Below are 26883 nucleotides of genomic sequence, written 5' to 3' on the forward strand. Positions count from 1 at the left end.
AAATATAACCCAGAGCCAGTAATGGAAGTTCCAAGAACACAGGAAGGCCCTGTGAAGGGTGCTTCCCTTGAGAGTGTTTACTATGTGACAGGCAAATAGTTTTCACATATTGTTTCGTTAACCCTCACATGAGCCCTATGAAGTCTTATCCCCATTTTCATATAAGGTGCCTGAAGCTCACAGAGCTTCCCTAACTAGTAACTGGTAGAGCCAGGTTTGATATTGGACTCTTGACCTGGAGCTTGTCACTTTGCTGTATTGCTTTAACTTCAACCAAAAGAGACATGCCTTTCTGTCTTTTCAAGTTCCTTGTCTTCATATAGAGTGAGTCAATAATTTTGGCCGGGGCCAGTGGCTCATGCCTGTAATCCCAGCACCTTGGGAGGCCAAGGAAGGTGGATCACCTGAGGTCGAGAGTTCGAGACCAACATAGTGAAACCCCATCTCTACAAAAATACAAAAATTAACTGGGCGTTGTGGCAGGCGCCTGTAATCCCAGCTACTCGGGAGGCTGAGGCAGGGAGAATTCCTTGAACCCGGGAGGCGGAGGTTGCAGTGAGCCGAGATCACACCACTGCACTCCAGCCTGGGGGACAAGAGTGAGACTTCATCTCAAAAAAACAAACAAACAAAAAAATTAGCTGGGCATGGCAGCGGGCGCCTGTAATCCCAGCTATTCGGGAGACTGAGGCAGGAGAATCACTTGAACCTGGGAGGCAGAGGTTGCAGTGAGCCGAGATCAGGCCATTGCACACCAGCGTGGGGGACAAGAGTGAGACTTCATCTCAAAAAAAAAAAAAAAAAAAAAAATTAACCAGGCATGGTGGCGGGTGCCTGTAATCCCAGCTACTCAGGAGACTGAGGCAGGAGAATTGCTTGAACCCAGGAGGCAGAGGTTGCAGTGAGCCGACATCGTGCCATTGCACCCCAACCTGGGTGACAAGAGTGAAACTCTGTCTCAAAAAATACATATAATAAAGCCATGTGACCCAGTAATAAGGAAAATAGGAGGTGACAATGAATGAGAGATGCCAACATTTTGGAAGATGAAAAACAGAAGAGTCGACAATGACTTAACAGAGTAGAATGAGTTGGGTTCTACCTGCTGAGGGAGTTAGTGGCAAGAAGTAAGCCAATGTGCCCTTCTGAACCCAGAAAAGGTTCAGCACCTCACAGGAGGGTATGGATGACGCTGAGAACTAGGGGTGGGGTGGAAGGACATTACTCGATGATCTGTATAAGAAAAAGCCCCGCCAAGTCCCAACCTCATCTGATCCAGCTGAGTGATTATGCCTACTTCTCCCCTGCATAAAATGGGAGATTCCATCTCTGGAGAAATGGTAGGAAGGAAGTTAGCAGATAGACTTAAGGTTTCCTAAGCCCAAAGGTCACAAGTTTCCAGACCAATTGTCCATGAGTGCCCAGCATAATGAATGAAAAAGCCCATGAAATTTCAGAATGTCCAGGGGAACTTAAACTATCAGAGCCTCTGCATTCAGCAGCAGGCATAGTGGGGATAGAGGTGAGGTATTAGATCGAAAATAGAGAACTAAGTGAAAATACATGAGCGGTGAGACTCAACATCAGCACACACTGACAGAACCTCCGGTATAAAAAGAAACAACTGCAGAAAAAAAAAAAAAATGCCTATGCATACTGACATTTTTGGTTTCTTCAACAACAAATAAAGTCAACTTTCCCCCCACATGATCACCCTACAATGAAGCCTGTTCGTTAATAACCCTTGTAAATAGACTGAGCTTCCAATCCACTTTTTGGTATCTCACTGTTAAATGTGAATAGACAGCTAACGACCATTAAACATCTGAGTAACCTTCCAATATGAAAGACCAAAACAAATAAATAGAAAATTGAAACCAAGGAAACAATGACAAAGTAGGGAGCTTTCTGAAAACTTCATAGGGAAAAAGCTACAATAACTATTCTCAAAACTCAAAGAAAAGATATTGTGTCCATAAAGTACTTTAAAAAGGAAGAATTGGGCCGGGTGCGGTGGCTCAAGCCTGTAATCCCAGCACTTTGGGAGGCCGAGACGGGTGGATCACGAGGTCAGGAGATCGAGACCATCCTGGCTAAAACGGTGAAACCCCGTCTCTACTAAAAAATACAAAAAACTAGCCGGGCGCGGTGGCGGGCGCCTGTAGTCCCAACTACTCGGGAGGCTGAGGCAGGAGAATGGCGTGAACCGGGGAGGCGGAGCTTGCAGTGAGCTGAGATCCGGCCACTGCACTCCAGCCTGGGCGGCAGAGCGAGACTCCGTCTCAAAAAAAAAAAGGAATTGGAGAAGAAAGAGTTCTTAGAAATTAAAAATAAGCAAACTAATTCCTTCTCTTGAGAATTGGAGGATTAGAGGATCAAATAGGAGGGTAACGTTTCACTGTATTTCCATTCTTACATACTTCTTGAATCTTGAATCATGAATATTTTATCTATCTAAAAAAAAAAAGTAGTTAAGGATCACATAAGGCCCAAAATCATCTACTGGGCTGCAGAAAGAGAATAGGAAAAATCACTGGACATGGTGGCTCATGCCTGTAATCCCAGCCTTTTGGGAGGCCACAGCAGGTGGATTGCTTGATGCCAGGAATTTGAGACCAGCTGGGCAACATAGCAAGATCCCATCTTGATAAAAAATTTTAAATTATCAGCCAAGGGTGGTGGTGTGCGCCTGTAGTCCCAGCTACTCGGGAGGCTGAGGTGGGAGGATCACTTGTGTCCAGTTCAAGGCTGCAGTGAGCTATGATCACACCACTGCACTCCAGCCAGGGTGACAGAGCAAGACCCTGACAAAAAAAAAAAAAAAAAAAAAAAGGCTGGGTGTGATGTGACTCACACCTGTAATCCCAGCACTTTGGGAGGCCAAGGCGGGAGGATCACAAGGTCAGGAGATTGAGACCATCCTGGCTAACACAGTGAAACCCCGTCTCTACTAAAAATACAAAAATTAGCCAGGCATGGTGGCGTGTGCCTGTAGTCCCAGTTACTCAGGAGGCTGAAGCAGGAGAATGGCGTGAACCCAGGAGGCAGAGCTTTCAGTGAGCCAAGATCACACTACTGCACTCCAGCCTGGGCGACAGTGCAAGACTCCATCTCAAAAAAAAATAAAATAAAATAAACAAAATTAGGACTGAGCGTGGTGGCTCACACCTGTAATCCCAGCACTTTGGGAGGCTGAGGCAAGCAGATCACTTGAGGTCAGGAGTTTGAGACCATCCTGGTCAACATGGTGGAACCCTGTCTCTACTAAAAATACAAAATGTTAGCTAGGCATGGTGGTGCATGCCTGTAATCCCAGCTACTCAGAAGGCTGAGGCAGGAGAATCGCCTGAGCCCAGGAGGCAGAGGTTGCAGTGAGCCAAGATAGCTCCACTGCACTCCAGCCTGGGTGACAGAGTGAGACTCCTTCTCAAAAAAAAAAAAAAAAAAAAAAAAATTAGCCACGTGTGGTGGTATGCACCTGTAATCCCAGCTATTTAGGAGGCTGAGGCACGAGAATCACTTGAACCTGGGAAGTGGAGATTGCAATGAGCTGAGACCATACCACTGCACTCCAGCCTGAGTGACAAAGTGAGACTCTGTCTCAAAAACAAGAACATTTTAGTTACCATTTTTCCGTGTTTTTTTTTTTTTTTTTTTTTAATTGAGTTTTCCTCTGTTGCCCAGGCTGGAGTGCAGTGGTAAAGTCCTGGCTCACTGCAACCTCTGCCTCCCAGGTTCAACTGATTCTCCTGCCTCAGCCTCCCAAGTAGCTGGGATTACAGGCACATATATGCCCCCACACCTGGCTAATTTCTGTATTTTTAGTAGAGACGGGGTTTCACCATGTTGGCCAGACTGGTCTCGAACTCCTGACCTCAAGTGATCCGCCCAGCTCGGCTTCCCAAAGTGCTGGGATTACAGGCATGAGCTACACACCCAGCCTTTTTTTTTCCTCCCCCCAGTAGAAACAAGGTCTTGCTATGTTGTCCAGACTGGTCTCAAACACCTGGGCTCAAGCAATCATCCCACCTCAGCCTCCCAAAGTGTTGGGATTACAGGCATGGGCCTGTTCTTAATTCAAGAATTGATTGTTGGCTAGGTACAGTGGTTCACACCTACAATCCCAGCACTTCGATAGGATCGCTTGAGCCAAGGAGTTCGAGGCTGCAGTGAGCCATGATTACCCCACTATACTCCAACCTGAGAAACAGAGCAAGGCCCCGTCTCAATAAACAAATAAACAAAACAAAGGAGTAAAGTATCCAGGAAACGAGTCCAACACAGAGACAGGTAAAGGGAATTTTGAGGATACAGATGCAGAGAAGTCCCAGGATGATAGGTGTGCACAGGCTGAGATAGCCAGCGGTGCTGACCAGAGCAAAATAATGGAAGGTTCTACCAAGCACTTTGAGAGGCCAAGGCGGGTGGATCACCTGAGGCCAGGAGTTCCAGATCAGCCTGGCTAACATGGTGAAATCCTGTCTCTACTAAAAATACAAAATTAGCCGGGCATGGTGGCGGGCGCCTGTAATCCCAGCTACTTGGGAGGCTGAGGCAGGAGAATCACTTGAACCCGGGAGGTGGAGGTTGCAATGAGCCAGGATCTTGCCATTGCACTCCAGCCTGGGCGAAGAGTGAGACTCCATCTTAAAAAAAAGAAAAAAAGAATGGAAGGCTTTAGGGAAAAATGGAACTGATGGATTATCTAATAGCTTTGATTGAGTGAACAAAGTGTGTATTGAGAAACTATTAGATTACATGGGAAAAATTAATGATAGGTATAATATATTAAAACAAATGAAAAAACAAGGCAATGATTAAAGTCAGAGGAAACAAAAAAGTTGTAAAGGAAACAATTATAAAACACACATGAGGCTGGGCGCGGTGGCTCACACCTGTAATCCCAGCACTTTGGGAGGCAGAGGCGAGTGGATCACGAGGTCAAGAGATTGAGACCATCCTGGCCAACATGGTAAAACCCCATCTCTACTAAAAATACAAAAATTAGTTGGGCAGGTGTGGTGGCATGTGCCTGTAATCCCAGCTACTCCGAGACCGAGGCAGAAGAATCGCTTGAGCCCGGGAGGTGGAGGTTGCAGTGAGCCGAGACCGCGTCACTACACTCTAGCCTGGCGACCAAGTGAGACTCCATCAATAAAACAAAAACAAAACAAAACACAATTTAAAAACCCCACATGACTTAGCAGTGAACATTTGCTCATAGTCAAAATAAGGTCAATACTAAGTACTATATTGACTTAGCCAAAAAGTGTGCTTTCACTATTTTAAGAGGGAAAGGTAAGGTGGAAGAGAGATAATCATCAATCAAATTTGGAAATCAATAAGCAATGTCTAAAATGCATAAATCAAGAACAAGTATTATGAGCTAAAGTACTGAGAGTGGTAGGGAAATAGGACAAAGAACTGCTGTTGTTGTTTTTTTTTTTTTTTTTTTCTCACCACTATACCAATGAGGAGGATTGCTGTTTTGTTAAAAAGCTTTTTAAGGGCTGGGCGCAGTGGTTCATGCCTGTAATCCCAGCACCCTGGGAGGCCGAGGGGCGTGGATCACGAGATCGGGAGATCGAGACCATCCTGGCCAACATGGTGAAACCCCGTCTCTACTACAAATATAAAAAATTAGCCAGGCGTGGTGGCGGGCGCCTGTAGTCCCAGCTACTCGGGAGGCTGAGGCAGGAAAATGGTGTGAACCTGGGAGGCGGAGCTCACAGTGAGCCAAGATCACACCACTGCACTCCAGCCTGGGCGACAAAGTGAGACTCCGTCTCGAAGAAAAAAAAAAGCTGTTTATGCAAACATATTACTTTGATAAAAAATTTAAAGAAGGTGAAGGAAAGGGTATGAAGTGACAATATATATAAGGTGTGTACAGGGGCTAGCAAGTGGGTTCATTTCCCTGAAGTCAAAAATGTGGCCAGGATATAAGACAAAAGCCTGTAAAAGTAGGTAGAGGTTAGATTATGGGGGGCCTTGAATAGGGATATTTGGGGGCTTTGGGGAATGTGGGAAGGTTTCCGAGCAGAAGAGGTATCTGAAAGAGGTTGTCATTCTAGTGCTTATTTGGCAACAGTGTACAAAATGGAGAAGAAGGAGCCTATACTTAAGACCGTGGCATACAAGGCCCTATGTGATCTGGTCAGTCTGTTTCCAGCCTCATCTAGAACTGTTCCTTTTAGTCACCATGGCCTTCTCATTCCCCAAATGTAACATGTTTATTCCTGCCTTGAGCCTGTATATTGGCTGTGCTCTCTGCCTAGAATGCTGTCACCCCAGATCTTCTCATAGCCACTTCATCCTCACTATTTCTAGGTCTTCTCTTCTGTAAGAGGACTTCTCTAACCACCCGGAAACCTCTTTCCCTTGTCACTATCTTTTTTGTTTTGTTTTGGTTGTTTTGTTTTTGTTTTTGTTTGAGGCAGAGCCTCACTCTGTTGACCAGGCTGGAGTGCAGTGGTGGGATCTCGGCTCACTGCAACCTCCACCTCCCGGATTCAAGCAATTCTCCTGCCTTAGCCTCCCAAGTAGCTGGCGCGCACCACCATGCCCAGCTAATTTTTGTATTTTTAGTAGAGAAGGGGCTTCACCATGTTGGCCAGGATGGTCTCAATCTCTTGACCCCATGATCTGCCCACCTCAGCCTCTCAAAGGGCTGGGATTACAGGCATAAGCCACTGTGCCTGGCCTAATTTTTGTATTTTTAATAGAGATGGGGTTTCACCATGTTGGCCAGGCTGGTCTTGAACTCCTAACCTAAGGCGATCCACCTGCCTCAGCCTCCCAAAGTGCTGGAATTACAGGCATGAGCCATTGCGCCCGGCTTCCCCTGTCACTATCATATCACTTTGTTTTACCTTCTTCATAGCAGTTGTCATTCTGAAGCTATGTATTTACAAGCCTATGTGTGTCCCTCCAGCAGACAGAAGGTCCTGAGAGCAGCCTTGTCTGTCTTGCTACCGCTATATCTCATGCAATATGCCTTACACATAGTAGGCCCTCAGTATTTATTAAATGAATTAAAAGTTACGGGGTGAGGAGATCTGTGAGGAACCGGCTATACCTAGTTCTGGTTTGAGACTTACTGTTTTAGGCGTGCATGCATCCACTTATTATTTTTTGTGTCGGGTGGGGGTGGGGGTGGGGGATGGAGTTTCACCCTTGTTGCCCAGGCTGGAGTGCAATGGCACGATCTTGGCTCACCGCAACCTCCGCCGCCCGAGTTCAAGCGATTCTCCTGCCTCAGCCTCCCGAGTAGCTGGGATTACAGGCATGCGCCACCACGCCCGGCTAATTTTTTTGTATTTTTAGTAGAGACGGGGTTTCTCCATGTAGGTCAGGCTGGTCTCAACTCTCGATCTCAGGCGATCCGCCCGCTTTGGCCTCCAAAGTGCTGGGATTACCAGCATGAGCCACCGCGCCCGGGGCCCACTTAGTCTTCATTCAATCCACTTACTAAACCACTACCTTGCAACTGGACGCTGATTATAGGGAGGAATCAGAACTGGATGCTGTCCTGCTCTCGAGATCAGTGTAGTAGACTCATTGACAGCAGTTGTGCTTCTCAAGAAACCCTGACTGGCCATGTTAAGGTCACTCTCCTCCAGGGATCCAGAGTCAGACCCACCCTCTTTCCCCAGGCCATTTCTGGGGACCAAAGCAATCCCTGCCTTCCACTCCTCCCGGACTGCAGAGCAGTCACCGATCCCACTTGGGTCCGGAGTCAGGGCCTTCAGGGGTCCTGGAACGCCGCCATCCCCGTGAATCTCCCCTTCCGTTTCTAGGGACCCGGGACCGGAGCGCCGCGGCCCAGCCAGTGGGCGGGACGTCAGTGGGGCCGGGTGGAAGCTCAGCCATCTGCCGCGAGGCCGGCGTCTCTCCGCTCTCCGCGGCGGCCGGGGGTGGGGCGCGCCGGGGCGGGGCCGCGCCGGGCCGGAGGAGGGGAGCGGGGGACGCAGCCCTGGGCCGGGAGGGCCGCGGCCACCGGAAGAGTCGCGGTCTCCAGTCCAGTCAGGAGAGTGAGGAGCGGAAGCGGCGGCCGCGGCGACGGCGGGCGGCGCTGGGACCCGGGAGCGGCCGGAGAACAAGGGAGCTGACGCCGCGGGCAGCCGCCGAGCTGGGTTGAGCCGCTGGGCCGCGCCGCGCGCCGCCGCCGTCTGGGAGGCTCGGCCCGGCCGCCCGAGCAGGCCGCGCGCGGGCCGTCGGGCCCGAGGCCGGAGCCATGGGCGAGACCAAGATCATCTACCACTTGGACGGGCAGGAGACGCCGTACCTTGTGAAGCTACCCCTGCCCGCCGAGCGCGTCACGTTGGCTGACTTTAAGGGCGTTTTGCAGCGACCCAGCTATAAGTTCTTCTTCAAGTCTATGGACGACGATTTCGGGTGAGGATGGCCCCCGCCCCGCCTCCGGGGGCCCCGGCCGCTCCGGCTTCTAAGGGACGACGCGGTCCGTTTCGACTTCCCTCGCCACACCAGCTCCTAGCCCCGCTCTGACTTCTAGGGGCAACTCGGCCCATTTGGGCCCCTTTGGTTCCAGCCCCTCTGGCAACTCCCGTTCACCTCTGAAGGGGGGATCTTGGCCTCCCTTGTTTAAGGGGACGTCCAACTCCCCACGAGCAGAGTTCCTGCCGGTGCGGTCGCCTTACCTCGTCAGAGACCAGTGGCCCACAGAGACAGACACACACCCCCTCCACCTAGTTTCAGAGCCCGAGTCCCCCATCCTCCTCCTGCCGAGGAGCCAGAGCCACCTTTTTCCGCACAGACTTGCGTTGTGTGACCCTCGTTCTTCGCCCCCTTCATCTTTTCAGCAGCACAGCTCCCAGCCATATTTGGAGTATGCTGCATCTGAGGGCTCTGCTGGGACTTTGAGCTGGGGGAGGGGTGTCGGGGGTGCTCGGGCGCCTGGCGGTGAGCGGGGTCTGCAGATCTGATGTTTATCTAGCTGCCTCCCCTCTCCTTTGTGGGCCGTTGGGGGTGTTGTCACCGGAACAGAGAGCCTGACCCCTCAGTAGGCGTCCTCACTGACCCAGGTGCTGATCTTTCCTCCAATTTGGGTCTTTTTCCTCCATATGGTGGCCAGTGGGGAGACGTTGGGAAGGGCCTGGGGCCTGGGTGGGAGGGCCAGAAAGAGTTTCTTGGTGTTCTCCATCTTCCCCTCGCTGGTGGGGTCTTCCCTTCCACCCAGCTGCAGAGATCCGGACAGGCAGAGTTTGGAAGCACTTCCCCTTTAAGAGGGGATGGAATGTTGGAGCCGGAAGGTTCTGAAGCAGCTGGCCTGGGAAGGGGGGGCCTGGCTGATCCCCTCGAACCCCCCCCAACTCCCAGGAGACTGGGGGAGGGGGAGGCGCCCCACACTTGCCTGCCGTCTCATTAACTGGGCGCTGGGCCTGGAGGCGGTGGGGAAGGCCCCTCCAGGCCTGAAGGCTGCCTCTCCAGCCCTAGGCTGAGGCCTGCACTGCTTTTTGGAGCTGAGGCCCTACAGCCAAGAGGAGTCTTTCTCCTCCCCAGTGTTCAGTTGTCGGGCTTCTCTCCCAAGCCCCTGGCCCACCTAGCACTAGGAAGCAAGCACCTTCTGTCTAATGCCTGGCATGTTTTGCTGTCACCTGAAACTCAGGGTTGGATGAGCCTGTGAAATCATGTGTGTGAGAGTGCTTTGTACAGTGGGCAGTGCTATGTAGATTCTAACTATTCTTGTTTCTGTTGTTGTTCCTGCCCTGGGGTGGGGTGCTCCTGCTGTGATAATGATTGTCTGCCTTCAGCCCAGAGACAGACACCTCTGATTGGAAGATTCTGAGGAAGGATGGATCTGGAAGGGGTCTGTGTGAGCGGGTGGATGCTTTGGTCTGGCAAGAGAAGAACAGGATTAGAAGGGATCGAGCTACTGCCCCCACACAAGGAAAAGGGGAAGATCAACCAGAGTCCAGTGCCCTGGGGCCACCTCAGATCCAGATGCCTTGAGGGACTAGGATAGGCTGTCTCTCCACCCCCCACTTATCTCTAGACCCACTGGGCCTGGCCCCTGCCTCCTAAGCCTGGACAACTCTGGGCTGCTCTCCCAATCCCAAGGCTGCTGTTGAGCCAGGCCTAACTGCAGTTATAAGAGGGCCCCCATTACATCCAGTCACTGTTTACTTAATATTTTTCTTTAAATCCATTGTCCACTCATTCTTTTTCTTAGCTTGAACCAAGCAATAATATGAAACCATACATCTGACTTTTCTGTTTATATTTCTTTCTAAAATATATTTAACATAAATATTTAACGATTGAACTAAGCAACGGTAATCTGTGTGCCACCTGAAGCCATCTTGCAAACATCAGTGGTACTTGAACCAAAATCAGAGTTGGACCATTTTAGCAGGGTTGAAAACAGTATTAAAAATGAAGTGGAGGAGATACATTTTGTTTGTATCCCCAGAAGGATAAATGAGCAGGGGACCTGAGAGGGCTGTCTTGTCACAGAGGACTAATAGCTGAAGAGCATATATATATATATATATTTCATTTATTTAACACACGCCTTTTTTTTTTTTTTTTTTTTTTGAGATGGAGTCTCGCTGTGTCTCCCAGGCTGGAGTGCAGTGGCGTGATCTGGGCGCACTGCAAGCTCCGCCTCCCGGGTTCATGCCATTCTCCCGCCTCAGCCTCCCAAGTAGCTGGGACTACAGGCGCCCGCCACCACGCCCAGCTAGTTTTTTGTATTTTTAGTAGAGACGGGGTTTCACCATGTTAGCCAGGATAGTCTCGATCTCCTGACCTCGTGATCCACCCACCTCGGCCTCCCAAAGTGCTGGGATTACAGGCTAGAGCCACCGCGCCCGGCTAACACACGCCTTTTATGCTTAGTGTGCCAGGGACTAATCCAAATGCTTTTCAAATCTTCACTCATTTAATCTTCAAAACAGCCTTATGAAATAGATAGCATAATAGTATCACTGGCGGAGGCCAGTGACCCTAACTGACAGAAGGGAAGATGGGTCAGAGGAGGAAGGCTGCTATCTCTCCAGTTTCTTCACTCCTGGCTCAGCCTTGGAGGTTCTGGTTGTGAGGCCTGAGGACCCCTCAAGTCCCATCTGGTCTCCAAAAGCATTTGTCAAGCTCAGGGTAGGCCCAGCCATCTTTTAAAATTTTTTTTCTTTTCTTTCTTTTTTTTTTTTTTTTTTTTTGAGGATTTTCTCTCTTGTCACCCAGGCTGGAGTGCAGTGGTGCGATCTCGGCTCACTGAAACCTTTGCCTCCCAGGTTCAAATGATTCTTCTGCTTCAGCCTCCCAAGTAGCTGGGATTACAGGCATGTGCCACCATGCCCAGCTAATTTTTGTATTTTTAGTAAAGATGGGGTTTTGCCATGTTGGCCAGGCTGGTCTCGAACTCCTGACCTCAAGCAATCCGCCCACCTCAGCCTCCCAAAGTGCTGGGATTACAGGTGTGAGCCACTGCACACAGCCTGTCATCTTAAATTATTTGAGAAATGGAGGAAAGATAAACATTTTCAGCATTGAGGGCATGGTGGATGGTTCATGGAAGTAAAGTACCTACTGCTAATCTGGCCTTGAGCTGTGAGAGGGGGCAGCATGGCGACCAGGTCATTAACTGTGTGGCTCCCTGCTGCATGTCATACACTGTCCTCCCTCTGGGCCTTCCACCTATAACACTCTTCTTCCCCTGTCTCCTCCAGATTCAAATTCTCCTGCCCTCTGGGTTGAGCTTTTCCATGAGAACTGTCATGGCACTCTTATCTCTTATTTTATCCCTTTTTTTGTTGTTGTTGTTGAGATGGAGCCTGGCTTTGTCACGCAGGCTGCGGTACAGTGGTGTGACCTTGGCTCACTGCAACCTCTGCCTCCCGGGTTCAAACGATTCTCCTGCTTCAGCTTCACAAATAGCTGGGACTACTAGTGTGTGCCATGACACCCGGCTAATTTTTGTATTTTAAGTAGAGATGGGGTTTTGCTACGTTAGCCAGGCTGGTCATGAACTCTTGACCTCAAGTGATCCACCCACCTTGGCCTCCCAAAGTGCTGGGATTACAGGCATGGGCCACCGAGCCTGGCTTATTTTATCTTTATATCCTGACACCTGTGTGGCACTGAGCAGATGTCTATCCAGTGAACACATGTGCTGCTCCTATGGCTCCAACCACTTCCTGGATTGCAGTATATTTCCATGAACTGTCCACTGGACCAAGTCTCTCCGAGAACAAGGCAGGCTCTGGGTCTGATGTTTCATGAGATCCCTACGGTAGCAAGCTCAGGACCTAAAACCCACTGGGCCCTCAGCCAAAGCATTTTATTTTATTTTATTTTATCTTATTTTATTTTATTTATTTATTTTTTTTTTTTTTGAGAGAGAGTCTTGTTCTGTCGCCCAGGCTGGAGTGCAGTGGCGCGATCTCGGCTCACTGCAAGCTCCGCCTCCCAGGTTCACGCCATTCTCCTGCCTCAGCCTCCTGAGTAGCTGGGACTACAGGCGCCTGCCACCGTGCCCGGCTAATTTTTTTGTGTGTGTTTTTAGTAGAGACGGGGTTTCACCGTGTTAGCGAGGATGGTCTCGATCTCCTGACTCGTGATCTGCTCACCTTGGCCTCCCAAAGTGCTGGGATTACAGGGCTGAGACACCGTGCCCAGCCAGCCAAAGCATTTTACTTGGATGGACAATGAATGATAAACAGATTTATTTGCTCTGCCCTTAAAAATGTATACGTAATTAGAAATAGTGTGTGGATCCTGCTAAAGATTGACAATATAACTAGCTTTTATTGTATGCCTGAATCATACCAGGCATTTAAGGATCCCATTTGCCAGGACGAGACAAAGGCTTGGGGAAATTTTTTTTTTTTTTTTTTTTTTTTTTTTTGAGACAGAGTCTCGCTCTGTCGCCCAGGCTGGAGTGCAGTGGCGCAATCTCGGCTCACTGCAAGCTCCGCCTCCCGGGTTCACGCCATTCTCCTGCCTCAGCCTCCTGAGTAGCTGGGACTACAGGCGCCCGCCACTGCGCCCGGCTAATTTTTTGTATTTTTAGTAGAAACGGGGTTTCACCGTGGTCTCGATCTCCTGACCTTGTGATCCGCCCGCCTCGGCCTCCCAAAGTGCTGGGATTACAGGCGTGAGCCACCGCGCCCGGCAGGCTTGGAGAAATTAAGAAACTTCTGTAAGATAAGAGGGCCAATAAGTGGTAGAATTGGAATTTGAGCCCTTATTTATTTGACTCCATTTGGGGTGTAAGTGTGTGTGTGTGTGTGTAAGTGCTATGTAACCCCCAGCCATTCAGCTCCATGGTGGGAGAGTGAGGCCTGTCTGAGGTTCCCCAAAGCTGCCAAAGATCAGCTGATTGTTTTGAGTCAGCAGAGCCTTGGTGGCCTGTCGATGACCCCCAGAAAGAGAGGAAATTTGTAGTGTGGAGCTGTGTGGTGGGGCCTGCCAGGGGACCTGGGAGGTAGGGACTCAGCAGCAATTTTCCCACCCACAAGCAGACCCTTTCCAAAGCAGGCTGTGCCATGTGGTCCACATATTCCCTTTTCCTTTGAGCCCTGTGGGGCTGCCAACTTGTAGTATCCTGTGGCCAGCCTGACTGGTGGATCTGAGCTACTTCTCTGTCCCTTCTTTCTAGCCTATGCTTTCTACACTTTCTGCCATGGTGGGCCTGAGTAGGATGATTTGGGCCGCTTTCCGAGGGTCACTGTGGTGTTGGGAATGATGGAGGAGCTAGAGCTGGATGGGAGTTGGGAGGGCAGGCTTGGCCTGTGAACTTGGCTGTGAGTCCAAAAATGTGAGCATCACAAGGAGCCAAGCACATTCCCGGCTCTGGGCAGAAACTGCTCTAAGAACAACGGGGGCTGGGCGCGGTGGCTCATGCCTGTAATCCCAGCACTTGGGGAGGCCGAGGTGAGTGGATCACCTGAGGTCAGGAGTTCAAGACCACCCTGGCCAACATGATGAAACCCTGTCTCTACTAAAAATGCAAAATTTAGTCGGGTGTGGTGGCGAGCGCCTGTAATCCCAGCTACTCAGGAGGCTGAGGCAGGAGAATCACTTGAACCCGGGAGGTGGAGGTTGCAATGGGCTGAGATTGTACCACTGGACCCCAGTCTGGGTGACAGAGTGAGACTCCATCTCAAACAAACAAACAAACAAAAAACAAAGAACAAGTGGGGACTGAACTTCCCAACCTCCTCCTTGCTGTCTTCCCTCTCTGCTTAGAGCTCCCGGCATGTGTCATCTGACCCCTGGTCATGTCTTCCCATCTCTGTACTCCTGGCATATTTGACAGTCTGAGGGTCCTCAAACTTTCCCACTCCCCTTCCCAGCCCCAACTGTAGTTATTGCCTGACTTCTTGCCTCACCACATTCCCCAGGCCACACTACATGCCCCATGACCACATTCCACACCCTTCATGCCTCACATCATTGTCCTCCAGCACCCACTCGCCACATAGACCCACATTACCTCTGTTATTATATAGAAAGAATGTGAAATACAATGGAAAGAGTATGGATTTTGGAGTCAGACAAGCCTGGGGTGAAATTCCAGCTCTGACATCTACTAGTCCTGTGACCTTGGACAAGTTACTGAATGTATCTCAGTTTCCTTATTCATGAAATGAAGATCATATTGTCTGCCCACTGAGGCTGATGTGAAGATTATAGGTTCTAACTATAGGAAGATAAGGTGGTGTAATAGGTAAGAATGCAGACGTTAGAGTCAGGCTGACCAGGATTCAAATTCCAGCATGAGTTTAGGAGAATTACTGAACCTATTGAGCCTAGTTTCCCCAGTGTACCTGCGTTATAGCGTTGTTGTAGTAAATGAAATTATATAAGTAAAGTGTTTAGCATAGTGCTTGGCCCATAATACTCATTTATGCTCAATAAATGACAGCAAATTTTTTTTTTTTTTTTTTTTGAGACAGGGTCTTGCTCTGTCACCCAGGCTGGAGTGCAGTGGCACAATCATAGCTCACTGCAGCCTCGAACTCCTAGGCTGAAGCGATCATCCCACGTCACCCTTCCAAGTAGCTGGGACCACAGGCACACACCACCATGCTTGGCTAATTTTTGTATTTGTTTTGTTTTGTAGAGACGGTGCCTCGCTATGTTGACCAGGCAGGTCTCAAAACTCCTGGCCTCAAGCGATCCTCCTGCCTCAGCCTCCCAAAGTGCTGAGATTACCAGCGTAAGAAAGAGCAATTGTTACTGTTAATTATCATAATGGCATGTGGAAAATGTTCAGTAAATGCCTTCTTCCTTTCTCTTTTCTTTTTCTTTTTTCTTTTTTTGAGACAGAGTCTCACTCTGTTGCCCAGGCTGGAACACAGTGGCGCAATCTCAGCTCACTGCAACCTCCACCTGCCAGGTTCAAGTGATTCACCTGCCTTACCTCCCGAGTAGCTGGGATTACAGGTGCACACCACCAGCCCAGCTAATTTTTCTATTTTTAGTAGAGATGGGGTTTTGCCAAGTTGGCCAGGCTGGTCTCAAACTCCACTTAAGGGTGATCCGCCCGCCTCGGTCTCTCAAAGTGCTAGTATTACCGGCATGAGCTATCACGCCCGGCCTCCCCTTTTCTTTTCTTTTCTTTTCTTTTTTTTTTTTTTTGAGATGGAGCCTCACTTTGTCGCCCAGGCTGGAGTGCAGTGGCGGGATCTCGGCTCACTGCAAGCTCCGCCTCCCGGGTTTACGCCATTCTCCTGCCTCAGCCTCCCAAGTAGCTGGGACTCAGCCTCTCGAGTAGCCTGCCACCTCACCCGGCTAGTTTTTTGTATTTTTTAGTAGAGACGAGGTTTCACCATGTTAGCCAGGATGGTCTCGATCTCCTGACCTCGTGATCTGCCCGTCTCAGCCTCCCAAAGTGCTGGGATTACAGGCTTGAGCCACCGCGCCTGGCTTCCCCTTCTCTTTTCTAATTTTCTTAAATTCTTTGTCCACACCTCCCACAACAATGTTAGGATTCCCACTTAAGAAAGGAAGGACAGTTATAATTGTATGCTTTTTTCCAATTGGGGTCAGAGGAAAAGAGAAAGTCTAGCCCAGGAGAGTCATGTTGGGGATGGGTAGAGCACTCTGGAGATTTTAGGGCGTGGCATGGGGGACAGTGATGTGTCAGTTGTAATTTGCAATCACCTGATGACTGAGAGGATGCCCCAGGAAGGCATCTGGCCTAGGCAGGGCTGGTATCTTCCTGGTGGTGCTAAAGAGCTGTTCCTGGGTCTCGCCAACCTTTGCTTTCATTTGAACAGTCTTGTGCTGGTGGTTTGATTCCCAGTTTAGGATAGAGGAGCACCTGAGAGTTGGGATTTGAGGATCCTCCATTTCCATCCTAGAAGGTTCTCTGTGACCCTCTCCTTTTCTCTGCAGAGTGGTGAAGGAGGAGATCTCGGATGACAATGCCAAGCTACCATGCTTCAATGGCCGGGTGGTGTCCTGGGTAAGGAGCCCTCAGCCTTCCATCCACCTGCATCCCTGTGCTGGGCTGGACGAGGGAAAGGCATCACTGAGATTGTAGCTGGTGGTTTTAAGCTTCAGTATCTGAATCTTTCTTTAGTTTTCTAAATGAACTGCTTCTCACCTCAGATTCTGTAACCTTGATGAAAAGTGAGAAATTGGTGGGAAGGGGGAAGAGGGAGAGATAGAAACACACAGTGGAGATAGCAACGTTTCTTATGCCTTTCAGACACTTGCCTCAGGTTTCCTTCTGCCACCTGCTCATCTCTGCCTTAGACCACTGAGCCTTGTTCTTTGTCCCCACTCCACTTCACCACCCCATGCCTTCCAGCCACCCCATCAATAGCAGGAATTGGCAGAGGGGCCACTCTTCATCTCAGCCATCCTTGCACAGCCCTGTCTTTTCTCCCTCAATATTTCCTGCTTCCTTCCTCTTAGGCCTTCATGCCTTGCCGGAAGCCAACAATCCCCTTCTCCTTGGTGCTCCTCTAACATACTACTCACTCAGTTTCTCCCCTTCAGCTGGTGTCAGCTGAGGGCTCACACCCGGACCCAGCCCCCTTCTGTGCTGACAACCCATCGGAGCTGCCACCACCTATGGAGCGCACGGGAGGCATCGGGGACTCCCGACCCCCGTCCTTCCAGTGAGTGTGACCTGAGGGTGGGGAGGGCAGCATCAGCTCAGCCCAGGGCTGGGGGAGGGAGCCCCCAGCCTGGCCCCTCCCCCATCAAGTCTCTTCCCTGCAGCCCTCATGCTGGTGGGGGCAGCCAGGAGAACCTGGACAATGACACAGAGACGGACTCCTTGGTGTCTGCCCAGCGAGAGCGGCCACGCCGGAGGGATGGCCCAGAGCATGGTATATCTTCCTGAACATGGACACCGTCTGTACCTCACACCCTCCCCACAGTTTCCACCCAGCTACCCACCTCCTTGCCCTACTTCCTGAGCTCAGGATGTGCCTGGCCCCGGTGCAGCCCCTGGCTTACCTCTCTACCTCCACTCCTGCACTGGGCACTGTGTAAACCCAACTGCTTCCATCCCCTGCAGCAGCTCGGCTAAATGGAACTGCAAAGGGGGAGCGGCGGCGAGAACCAGGGGGTTATGATAGCTCATCCACCCTTATGAGCAGCGAGCTGGAGACCACCAGCTTCTTTGACTCAGATGAGGATGATTCCACCAGCAGGTGGGGCTTGAGTTTCATGGGGATTGTGGGGCAGGTGACCCTGGAGGAGCCCTAAACCCTGAGGAGGCAGGACCCTGGGAGGCTTACGGGCTTTGTGTTGGGGACCCAGGCCCTGCAGTGCCTCTCATGGGGGCAGGGCTGGGCCAGCCTGGTGGGGAACGACTGTGGGCCCCACAGGTTCAGCAGCTCCACAGAACAGAGCAGCGCCTCACGCCTGATGAGAAGACACAAGCGGCGGCGGCGGAAGCAGAAGGTTTCTCGGATTGAGCGGGTATGGGGTCTGGGAGGCTAGGGATGGGTGGAGGTAGATTGTAAGCCCTTCCTAGGCAGGGCCAAGGCTTGTTTTTCCTTAGATCCCATCCCCTTAGTGCAGTGTTTAGAACCTTGGGGCAGGGGGCAACACTGAGGACTCACCTTGAGGAGGAGCCAGGTGGGAGTGAATTCCTGCCACCCCTGCCTACTGCTCAGGGCCTCTGTCTATTTCAGTCCTCATCCTTCAGCAGCATCACGGACTCCACTATGTCACTCAACATCATCACGGTCACTCTCAACATGGGTGAGTCTGAGGAAACAGCACTCTAAAGCACCTGCTATGTGCCAGACACTGGGCAGACTTGAGGAGCTCAGAGAGGCACAGAATATGTTCCCTGCCCTCAGGGAGCTCTCTTTCATAAATATCAGCTGATACATAAACTGATCATTTTAGTGTCTCACCATCAGGGCTATGACAGAGATAAGCACAGAGAGCTGTGGAAGCAGAAAATGGCATCAGGGAAGGATTCCTGGAGGAAGTAATTTCTGAGTGCCCACTCCTTCACATCTCTCAGCCATTGCATCCTTTCTCTCTGATTTCTGCCCTAGGTACTCTCTTTACGAGGCAGCTGGATATAGTAAAAGGAGCCCAACTTTGGGATTTAAATCTGAGTTTGATTCCTGGCTCTGCCAGTTACTGGCTTAGGAAAGTCATCTTCTAGGTTCACTAAACCTCAGTTGCCTGCTGTGTAAAATGGGACTGAGTCCCTACCTTACAGCCAGCAAGGATTCCATGGAAGCATGTTGAGCATGCTGAGTGCAGTGCCTGATTCAGGATCAGTAAATGTCAGTTCAGTTCCTGTCCCTTTCCATTTTCTAATGGGCTGGGAATGCGGGTAGGAACCTTGCTCCCCCTTAAGGTCTTAAATTGCTCTCTATAGAAAAATATAACTTCTTGGGCATCTCCATTGTGGGCCAAAGCAACGAGCGTGGTGACGGCGGCATCTACATTGGCTCTATCATGAAGGGTGGGGCCGTGGCTGCTGATGGACGCATCGAGCCAGGAGACATGCTGTTACAGGTATCAGTGCCCATCCTAGGCGGTGGTGTGGATAGAGAGCCGGGAGGTGTCCTACCATCTGCACCCTGCTCATTCAGAGGCCCTTTCTTGGTTGAGGGAAGACTCCCTGACCTACCAACTTGAGTTCCCCTTTCATCCTCCCCAACACAGCTATTTATCCCACTCCTGGTCCTTTCCCAGGTAAACGAGATCAACTTTGAGAACATGAGTAATGACGATGCAGTCCGGGTACTGCGGGAGATTGTGCACAAACCGGGGTATGGATGGAATGGGGCACTGGGCAAGGGGCTTGGTCTGGCCTGTACACATCCTGCCTTCACAGGACACCCTTGTTTTCAGGCCCATCACCCTGACTGTAGCCAAGTGCTGGGACCCAAGTCCACGTGGTTGCTTCACATTGCCCAGGAGTAAGTGGATGGGAGACTCAGTCCTAAAGCTGGTGCTTACATACATGAGCACTGTCTCTCCTTTCTTCTCTCACCCAGAGAGCCCCCACATCTATCCTGTTGGGCCCAGCAGTGGGCAGGGTGGGTAGCCCATGACTCCTCATCCTCCCTGCAGGCGAGCCCATCCGGCCCATTGACCCTGCGGCCTGGGTCTCCCACACTGCAGCCATGACCGGCACCTTCCCTGCATACGGCATGAGCCCCTCCCTGAGCACCATCACCTCCACCAGCTCCTCCATCACCAGTTCCATCCCTGACACAGAGCGTGAGTGTCCAACCCTGTGTCCTGGGCCCAGCAGACAGGGCCAGGTGGGAGGACTGATGAGGGTCCATGTGGAGACTCTTGCTTGAGCATCAGAGAGGGCCGGAGATGGGGCTCGGCTCATTCTAGCAACCCCACACTGCAACTCCCCCACAGCGGGCACTCCAACCCTCACTAAACAGTGTTTGCTTCTGAACCTGTATGAGCACCCAGGGCGCCTCAGTTTCCTCTTATAAAATGGGACTCACGAAATAAACTACCAGGTTCCTGTGGGTTTAATGAGAGGATCTAAGTGAAGCACCACTGCGATGTGTGGTGTAAAGTAAGCATTCAGTAAACGGCAGCCATTTCGATTATCATCACATGTATATCGCACACTGTGCCAAGCATCTGCATTTATATTATTTAATCCTTTCTTCAAATAGCCTTGTAAAGTAGATATGAAAATCCCCATTTTTTATAGAAGGGGAAACTGAGAGTTCAAGAAATCAGTAATTTTCCCAGCATTGGTCCCATAATTACTAGGTGGTAGAGCTAGAATGCAAACTCTTGTTTACCAAACTCCAAAGCCCCTTTCTGCCTCACCATTCTGCCTCCCACCCCCAGGCCTAGACGACTTCCACTTGTCCATCCACAGTGACATGGCTGCCATCGTAAAAGCCATGGCCTCCCCTGAATCAGGGTTGGAGGTCCGTGACCGCATGTGGCTCAAGATTACCATCCCTAATGCTTTCATCGGTGAGAGAGCCCCATGGTGGGATGCAGGGTGGGTGGGGAGTGATGGGGCAGGGCAGGCCGGAGGGCCCAGGACTTCCCTTGGACCCTTCCTTTGAGCTGGAGCCAGCCCCAGCCTCATAGCTTCTGTGAGGCCAGATGAGTCCAAGTCAGATGGGCCTCCCCATCAACTGGCAGCCTTGCCCCCAGGCTCAGATGTAGTGGACTGGCTGTACCACAATGTGGAAGGCTTCACGGACCGGAGGGAGGCTCGCAAGTATGCTAGCAACCTGCTGAAAGCTGGCTTCATCCGCCATACCGTCAACAAGATCACCTTCTCAGAGCAGTGCTACTACATCTTCGGCGACCTCTGCGGCAGTATGTGCCTCCCTCACCTTCTTGCCCTGTTTCCTGGCTGTGAGTGGGGAGGTAGCCAGGGAGGTGGCAGCAGACTCTGGGGAACCCAAATTGGGGGACAGCAGAGCCAGGGGCCCAACTCAAGGCCTGAGAGTTCTGTGGTGGAAGAAGAGTCCAATCTAGCCTCTTCACCTGGCCCACATCTCCCTCTTGGGCCTGGCATTTTCTAAGTGCCTGCTCTGCCTGGTACCATGCTGACTGTTCCTAAAGCATCATCTTACTCAATCCTCACAACCTCCCAGAGGCCCAGCTCAGGAGGATACTGCCAGAACAGGCCTTTTCCTTCTCACTGGTCTCTGCTAGGGGTGTTGCAGGCTTAAAGGGAAGAACTGGAGGCCTAGGTAGCCCCAAGGAGCACACAGTCATTCCCTCTAAACAACAGCCTGGAGGCTCATGTTGCCACCAGCTCTGGGCAACAGCTGACACAGACCACTGCTTTCCTCCACCACCACTCCCCATGCTGGCTGCTGGCCTCTTGACAGGTTGATGGCTTGGCTGCAGGCTCCACAGGCAGCCTCAGAGCCCTGTGTCCTGACTTCTCTCCTGGAAGGTTGGGCTGGCTCTCCTTAGGGCTGGAGGAATGTCTCATCTTAATAGGGCGGGTGGCCTCCTGGTACCGATAGTGTGTGAGCAGAGGGTGTCCCAGGCAGGTATTCAGTTCTGGTGGCCCCTTATACTCTCTTCAAGGTAGTTCCAACAATGGTGGGAGCAGCCTTGCCCTTAAGGAATGTATAATTTCCCTGGGGGCGCCAGGGTCCGTGAGATGAGTTGTTGGAGTGAGACAGAGCTATGAAGAGCCAGGGCTGGCCGGGAACGGGGTGGAGAGCACTGGGGGAGGCACCTAAGTTGTTCTTTGCTTCTGGCCCCTTCCAACCTACTCCAGCAGCACCAGGAAAGTGTAATCAGGGCCAAGTACCTTCTATATAGGGAATCTCTGGCAGGCCCTGCACTCATTCTAGGCTTTTAGTGGGTATTTAGTTCTAGGTGAGGGGGTGGGTAAAACTTTACCTAAATTTCCCAAACTGCTCCTTGCTCCTAAAGAATGACCTCATCTGAGAAGGTAAGGAGAAACTAAGCTACTCTTAGCTTCTGTTCTGATTAGTTTAGGCTGAGCTGAAGGTAGTGTTCACTATTGTGCTTCATGAACTTCAGGTGCGACATACCTGGTGGCTGTCTGGTATTTCAGCCTTCCAAATTCTCCAACCTTGCACCAGCTGAGTGAACAGAAGAGAAAATGGCCACATAAGAGTTTTGCAGGCCGGGCTCACGCCTGTAATCCCAGCCCTTTGGGAGGCTGAGGTGGGAGATCACCTGAGGTTAGGAGTTGGAGACCAGCCTGGCCAACATGGTGAAACCCTGTCTCTACTAAAAATAATAATAAAAAAATTAGCCAGGCGTGGTGGTGTGACCCTGTCAGGAGGCTGAGGCAGGAGAATCGCTTGAACCAGGGGGGAGGAGGTTGCAGTGAGCTGAAACTGCACCACTGCACTCCAGCCTTGGCTATAGAATGAGACTGTCTCAAAGAGTTTTGCCGCTTCTAGCCCACTGAGGCCAGCAGAGAAAGTGCAAAAGCTTGGCAAGGGCCTTAAAGGGATTGGGAGGTACAGCTTTGGCTAAGAATGATGACTCGAGGCCTTCCTGAGGCGGGTCTCCCTGGAGCTGGCTCTGGTGGTGGCAAAGCGGGTCTGCAGAAGGGGCAGCTCTCTGGTCTGTGCCTCCTCTCATTCTAGCCAGAAACTACCACGGTCTCTGTCATCCAGAGCCCACCTGACCTAGGCTAGGGACCTCTCTCCAGAAAGACCTAGCTCCATCCGGCCCTTCCCTCCACAGACATGGCCAACCTGTCTCTCCACGATCACGATGGCTCCAGTGGCGCCTCTGACCAGGACACACTGGCCCCTTTGCCGCACCCGGGGGCCGCCCCTTGGCCTATGGCTTTCCCGTACCAGTACCCGCCACCCCCGCACCCCTACAACCCGCACCCAGGCTTCCCGGAGCTGGGCTACAGCTACGGCGGGGGCAGCGCCAGCAGTCAGCACAGCGAAGGTAAGGTAGAGGGGCCGTGGAGGAAGGCTATAGGTAGGCCTCAGGCTTCCCCCGCCCACTCAGCCTGCCCCGCGCTGGCCCTGTTTGCCTCCTACAGGCAGTCGGAGCAGTGGCTCCAACCGTAGCGGCAGCGATCGGAGGAAGGAGAAAGATCCGAAGGCCGGGGACTCCAAGTCGGGGGGCAGCGGCAGCGAATCGGACCACACGACACGCAGCAGCCTGCGGGGGCCGCGGGAGCGGGCGCCCAGCGAGCGCTCAGGCCCGGCGGCCAGCGAGCACAGCCACCGCAGCCACCATTCACTGGCCAGCAGCCTTCGCAGCCACCACACACACCCGAGCTACGGTCCTCCCGGAGTGCCCCCTCTCTACGGCCCCCCTATGCTGATGATGCCCACGCCGCCCGCGGCCATGGGGCCCCCAGGAGCCCCTCCGGGCCGCGACCTGGCCTCAGTGCCCCCGGAACTGACCGCCAGCAGACAGTCCTTCCGCATGGCCATGGGAAACCCCAGTGAGTTCTTTGTGGATGTGATGTGAGCAGGGCCCCTCCCTCACCTCCATTCCGCTCCCACCCCAGCCGGCTGCGTTCCTCTCTCCATCCGTCCGTCTTTTTTACTTTGTCTGGTACCTGAAAGGGAAATAAACGGAACTAAATCCAGGTGCGCTAACTGCTCGCAGGGTGCTGCGAGGGTGGGGTGCACCTACCGATTGGCTCTGCAGCCCCCTAACCTGCCTCTGGCCCCACTTCCTTTCCTCTGCCCACTAACCGCTGCATAGGACTTCTCAGGACCCTTTTTGTCCCTGGGACCAGACTTGGTGCTGCCCCTTACTCCCCTCTGCAAACCCCCTTTTGGGAGTTGACCCCAGCAATGTCCTTGGTGGCATGCTCACTCCCTCATTCTCTCCTTTCCCCTTTAGCTCCCTTTCACCATTCATTCAGCTACATAATCCCTCTATTAACCCCACCCTATCAGGCACGTGTGCAAACCTCTTGACTTTACCCCACATTACTGACACCAAAATATATTTGCTTCATCTGCCCCTACTAACTGTCCCCCTGCCTGCTGCCTTAGCCCTGCAACCTAAAGCTGTAGTTGCCTCCAGTAGCCATCCATGCCATCCCTGCCTGTGCCCAGGATCAGAGGCCCAGAGGGCCCCCTCAGTTGCCTGAGGGGCTAGTGCCTTCCAGGGAGCATCTCTGCTCTACCCCTGCCCCATGCCTGCCCTGCGTGCTGGTTCCTTCAGACCCCTAACCCTACTAACCATCAGGCTCTTCTCACCTCCAGGCCTGAAACATTTCTTTTCTTTCTTTTTTCCTCCCCCAATTTTCCCTGGGCCTGGAGCAGCCAAGAATTTCGGGCTGTTTGACTTTCTGTGAGCCCCCAGCGAGGGGAGGCCCAACCTCCGAGGAGACCAGGAACCCTGCTTCAGCAGCCCCTCAGGGCTTCCCAAGGATGTCCAACCCCCACACCCACACGTTAACATAATGGGTCACTAGGCTTCTGGGGAGGGCCCAGCTTCACCCATGCATGAGAGACTCTCCTCCTTTCCAGAGAGAATCGGACTGTACCACATGTGGCAGCCTGCGAGGGGATGGGGTGCGAGTTGCGGGGGGTGCCTCTTTAGCTCTTTATCTTTCTCATGTATGCATACATGCACAGAGACGCAAGCACAGGTGCCTATGCAAGTTCACTAAAGCCTCAGGGCTGGTCCCTGCCGGAAGGGCTGGACCCTCTCAATCCTCTCCTAGGTTGTGGGGCTGGTCCCCTGACACCCTTCTCCCCATCCTGGTAGCCCTCAAACCTCGCACACATGTCCCCGGCATTTTCTCACCTGGATAAAGCCTGTAAGCTGGGTCTCAGGCTGGGCTCAGCAGAGGACTCGCCCTGCGACTGACAGACCATTCCCACCCCCACACACAACCTCCCCCGTTTTCATATTCACCATGACACCCCAGAGCAAGGACACAGGAGCCCACAAGCCAATTGAGGTTGGGCAAGGAGACTACCAGGACTTCCAGACAGAGTACCAGGTTTTATTTTTCACCTTATTCTCCACTTTAAACAAATCATGACTTTCTCTTTAAGCCTCTGCTATAAATTCTCCTGGCTGTCCTGGGCTTCCATATTTTGGGGGCTGGGGTGTCAAAAGTGAGATGAAGTCCTTAGCTCCAGGTTTTGGGATAAACCAAGGTAGGGACATTTTGGCATTTATTTCAATTAACAGTACTTCCTTGGACGGTTGCGGTGGCTCACGTCTGTAATCCCAGCACTTTGGGAAGCTGAGGCAGGTGGATCACTTGAGGTCAGGAGTTTGAGACCAGCCTGGCCAACATAGCGAAACCCCATCTCGACTAAAAATACAAAAATTAGATGGGTGTTTTGGCACCTGCCTGTAATCTCAGCTACTCAGGAGGCTGAGGCACAACAATCGCTTGAATCCAGGAAGCAAGTGGAGGTTGCAGTGAATTGAGATCGCACTCCAGCCTGGGTGACAGAGTGAGATTCTGTATCAAAAGCAAACAAAAACAATACTTCCTGGGATTTTGGTGCACAGGGAGCTTTGTTGGAAGTGTGACTCAGTCTTGCCTGCCTTCTGGGAGTTCTAGAATTGTTCCCAACCTAGTCCGTGGCTTCTAGCCACCACTAGAAGTTTCACGTACTTCTCTCTCTGACTCTGTCTTGTCCAACTCTCTTGAGAATTTCTCCACGATTGCTCATGCCTGTCAGTATCAGTGCTTCCATCGTTCCGTCTTTGATTCACTTCTCTTTCCTTTCTGTTTACTCCCAAAATGGAGTCATTCATCCTGATGTCCTCAATTGCTGCTGATATGCTGGTGATTCCCAAATACATAGCTCCAACCCCAACTTCCCCCAGACTTTAGATCTGTATTGGTATTACCTACTGGACATCTCTATGGACAGTTCCATGTAGACTCAACTCATCTGCCGAACCAAGTATGTTCCTCCTGAATTCCTATCCTGGTTACCTTCATCGCAATCTACATAGGCTCACCAGCTAGAAACATTTATGAGCTTACATTCCTTCTTCCAATATCTTACTCATCAGCATATCATGTTCATTTCACTCCAACAATCTGTCTTGAATGTGGCCTTCCCTCTCCCCTCTCTCTTTACTTTAATTCATTGGAGCATGGGATTTGGAGTCAGGTGGTTTTGGGTTTGAATTCCAGCTCTACTATTTTTGGTTGTGTGATAGAGTTATTTAACCTCTCTGAGCCTCAGTTCCCTCGTATGTAAAATGATGATAATAATACCTACCTCACAGGGTTGTTGTGAGGATTTAAATTAGATATTGTACGAAAAGTGCCTAGCACAGTGCCTGGCACACAGTAGAGTAGGTGCTCAATAAATGGTAGCTATTATTATTATTTTATCATTATTATTATTTACTCTAAATTGGTAGCAGTTTAGGGTATTTTTGGAAGATAAAGCTTTTGCAAAGGTAGGAGTGAAGCCTTGAGTGCTGGTTCAAAAATTAGAAGTGCCTGTATTCAGTCACTTAATGACTTCAGACCTTGACTATGATTTGAGAGGGGTCAGATCTTCATCCTGCCACATCGTGGCTTCTGGCCAGAGGCTGGGAAGGACTGTAACATTTGCAACCAGATCTGCCCTTTCTCACCCTTCCTTCCTCCCATGACAGGCACAGTCCTGCCCAAAGAAGGCAGCAGTTTATCTCTGCAAGAACCAAGCAGGCCTTTAATGTTTGAGGGTTGGCTCTGTCTCCTCAGCTTGGATGTAAAGATTCTGTTTATCAAAGAAGGGATTTCAAATCCCATGTCAAACTGAATTCAACTCTTTGAACATCTTCTAAGCAACATATATGCCTGTCACTAGAAGGCATGCACAATCGCATAGGTATAGCTAAGGAGAACATCGGCTCATTCATGAAAAGCTGTAGCTGACCTCGAGGAAGAGTGTACAGTCATGGACATATTTGTGAAAAGGTTTAGTTTCTTCCCGAGTAGTCTCCTCTTTGCTCCCCGCTCCTCTCCTTGGGTCTTGATCC

At 51.3% G+C, this 26883-nt stretch overlaps 2 protein-coding genes across 2 annotated transcripts in view; both read left to right on the plus strand.

Annotated features, from left to right (window-relative positions):
- Positions 1-26883, plus strand: part of ABCF3 (ATP binding cassette subfamily F member 3) — a 291373-nt gene that overhangs the window by 244861 nt on the left and 19629 nt on the right. The window lies entirely within an intron of this gene.
- Positions 7868-26244, plus strand: DVL3 (dishevelled segment polarity protein 3). The gene is made up of 16 exons (XM_050780185.1): positions 7868-8397; positions 16366-16435; positions 16975-17096; positions 17200-17309; positions 17501-17636; positions 17814-17907; positions 18123-18192; positions 18830-18969; positions 19150-19226; positions 19309-19376; positions 19531-19680; positions 20284-20415; positions 20602-20769; positions 22639-22854; positions 22952-23362; positions 24198-26244. Exons 1-16 carry the CDS (start codon positions 8237-8239, stop codon positions 24227-24229), a joined length of 2157 nt encoding a protein of 718 aa, XP_050636142.1. The 5' UTR covers positions 7868-8236; the 3' UTR covers positions 24230-26244.

This window comes from Macaca thibetana, chromosome 2 (assembly GCF_024542745.1).
Source record: "Macaca thibetana thibetana isolate TM-01 chromosome 2, ASM2454274v1, whole genome shotgun sequence".
NCBI classification, from domain to species: domain Eukaryota; kingdom Metazoa; phylum Chordata; class Mammalia; order Primates; family Cercopithecidae; genus Macaca; species Macaca thibetana.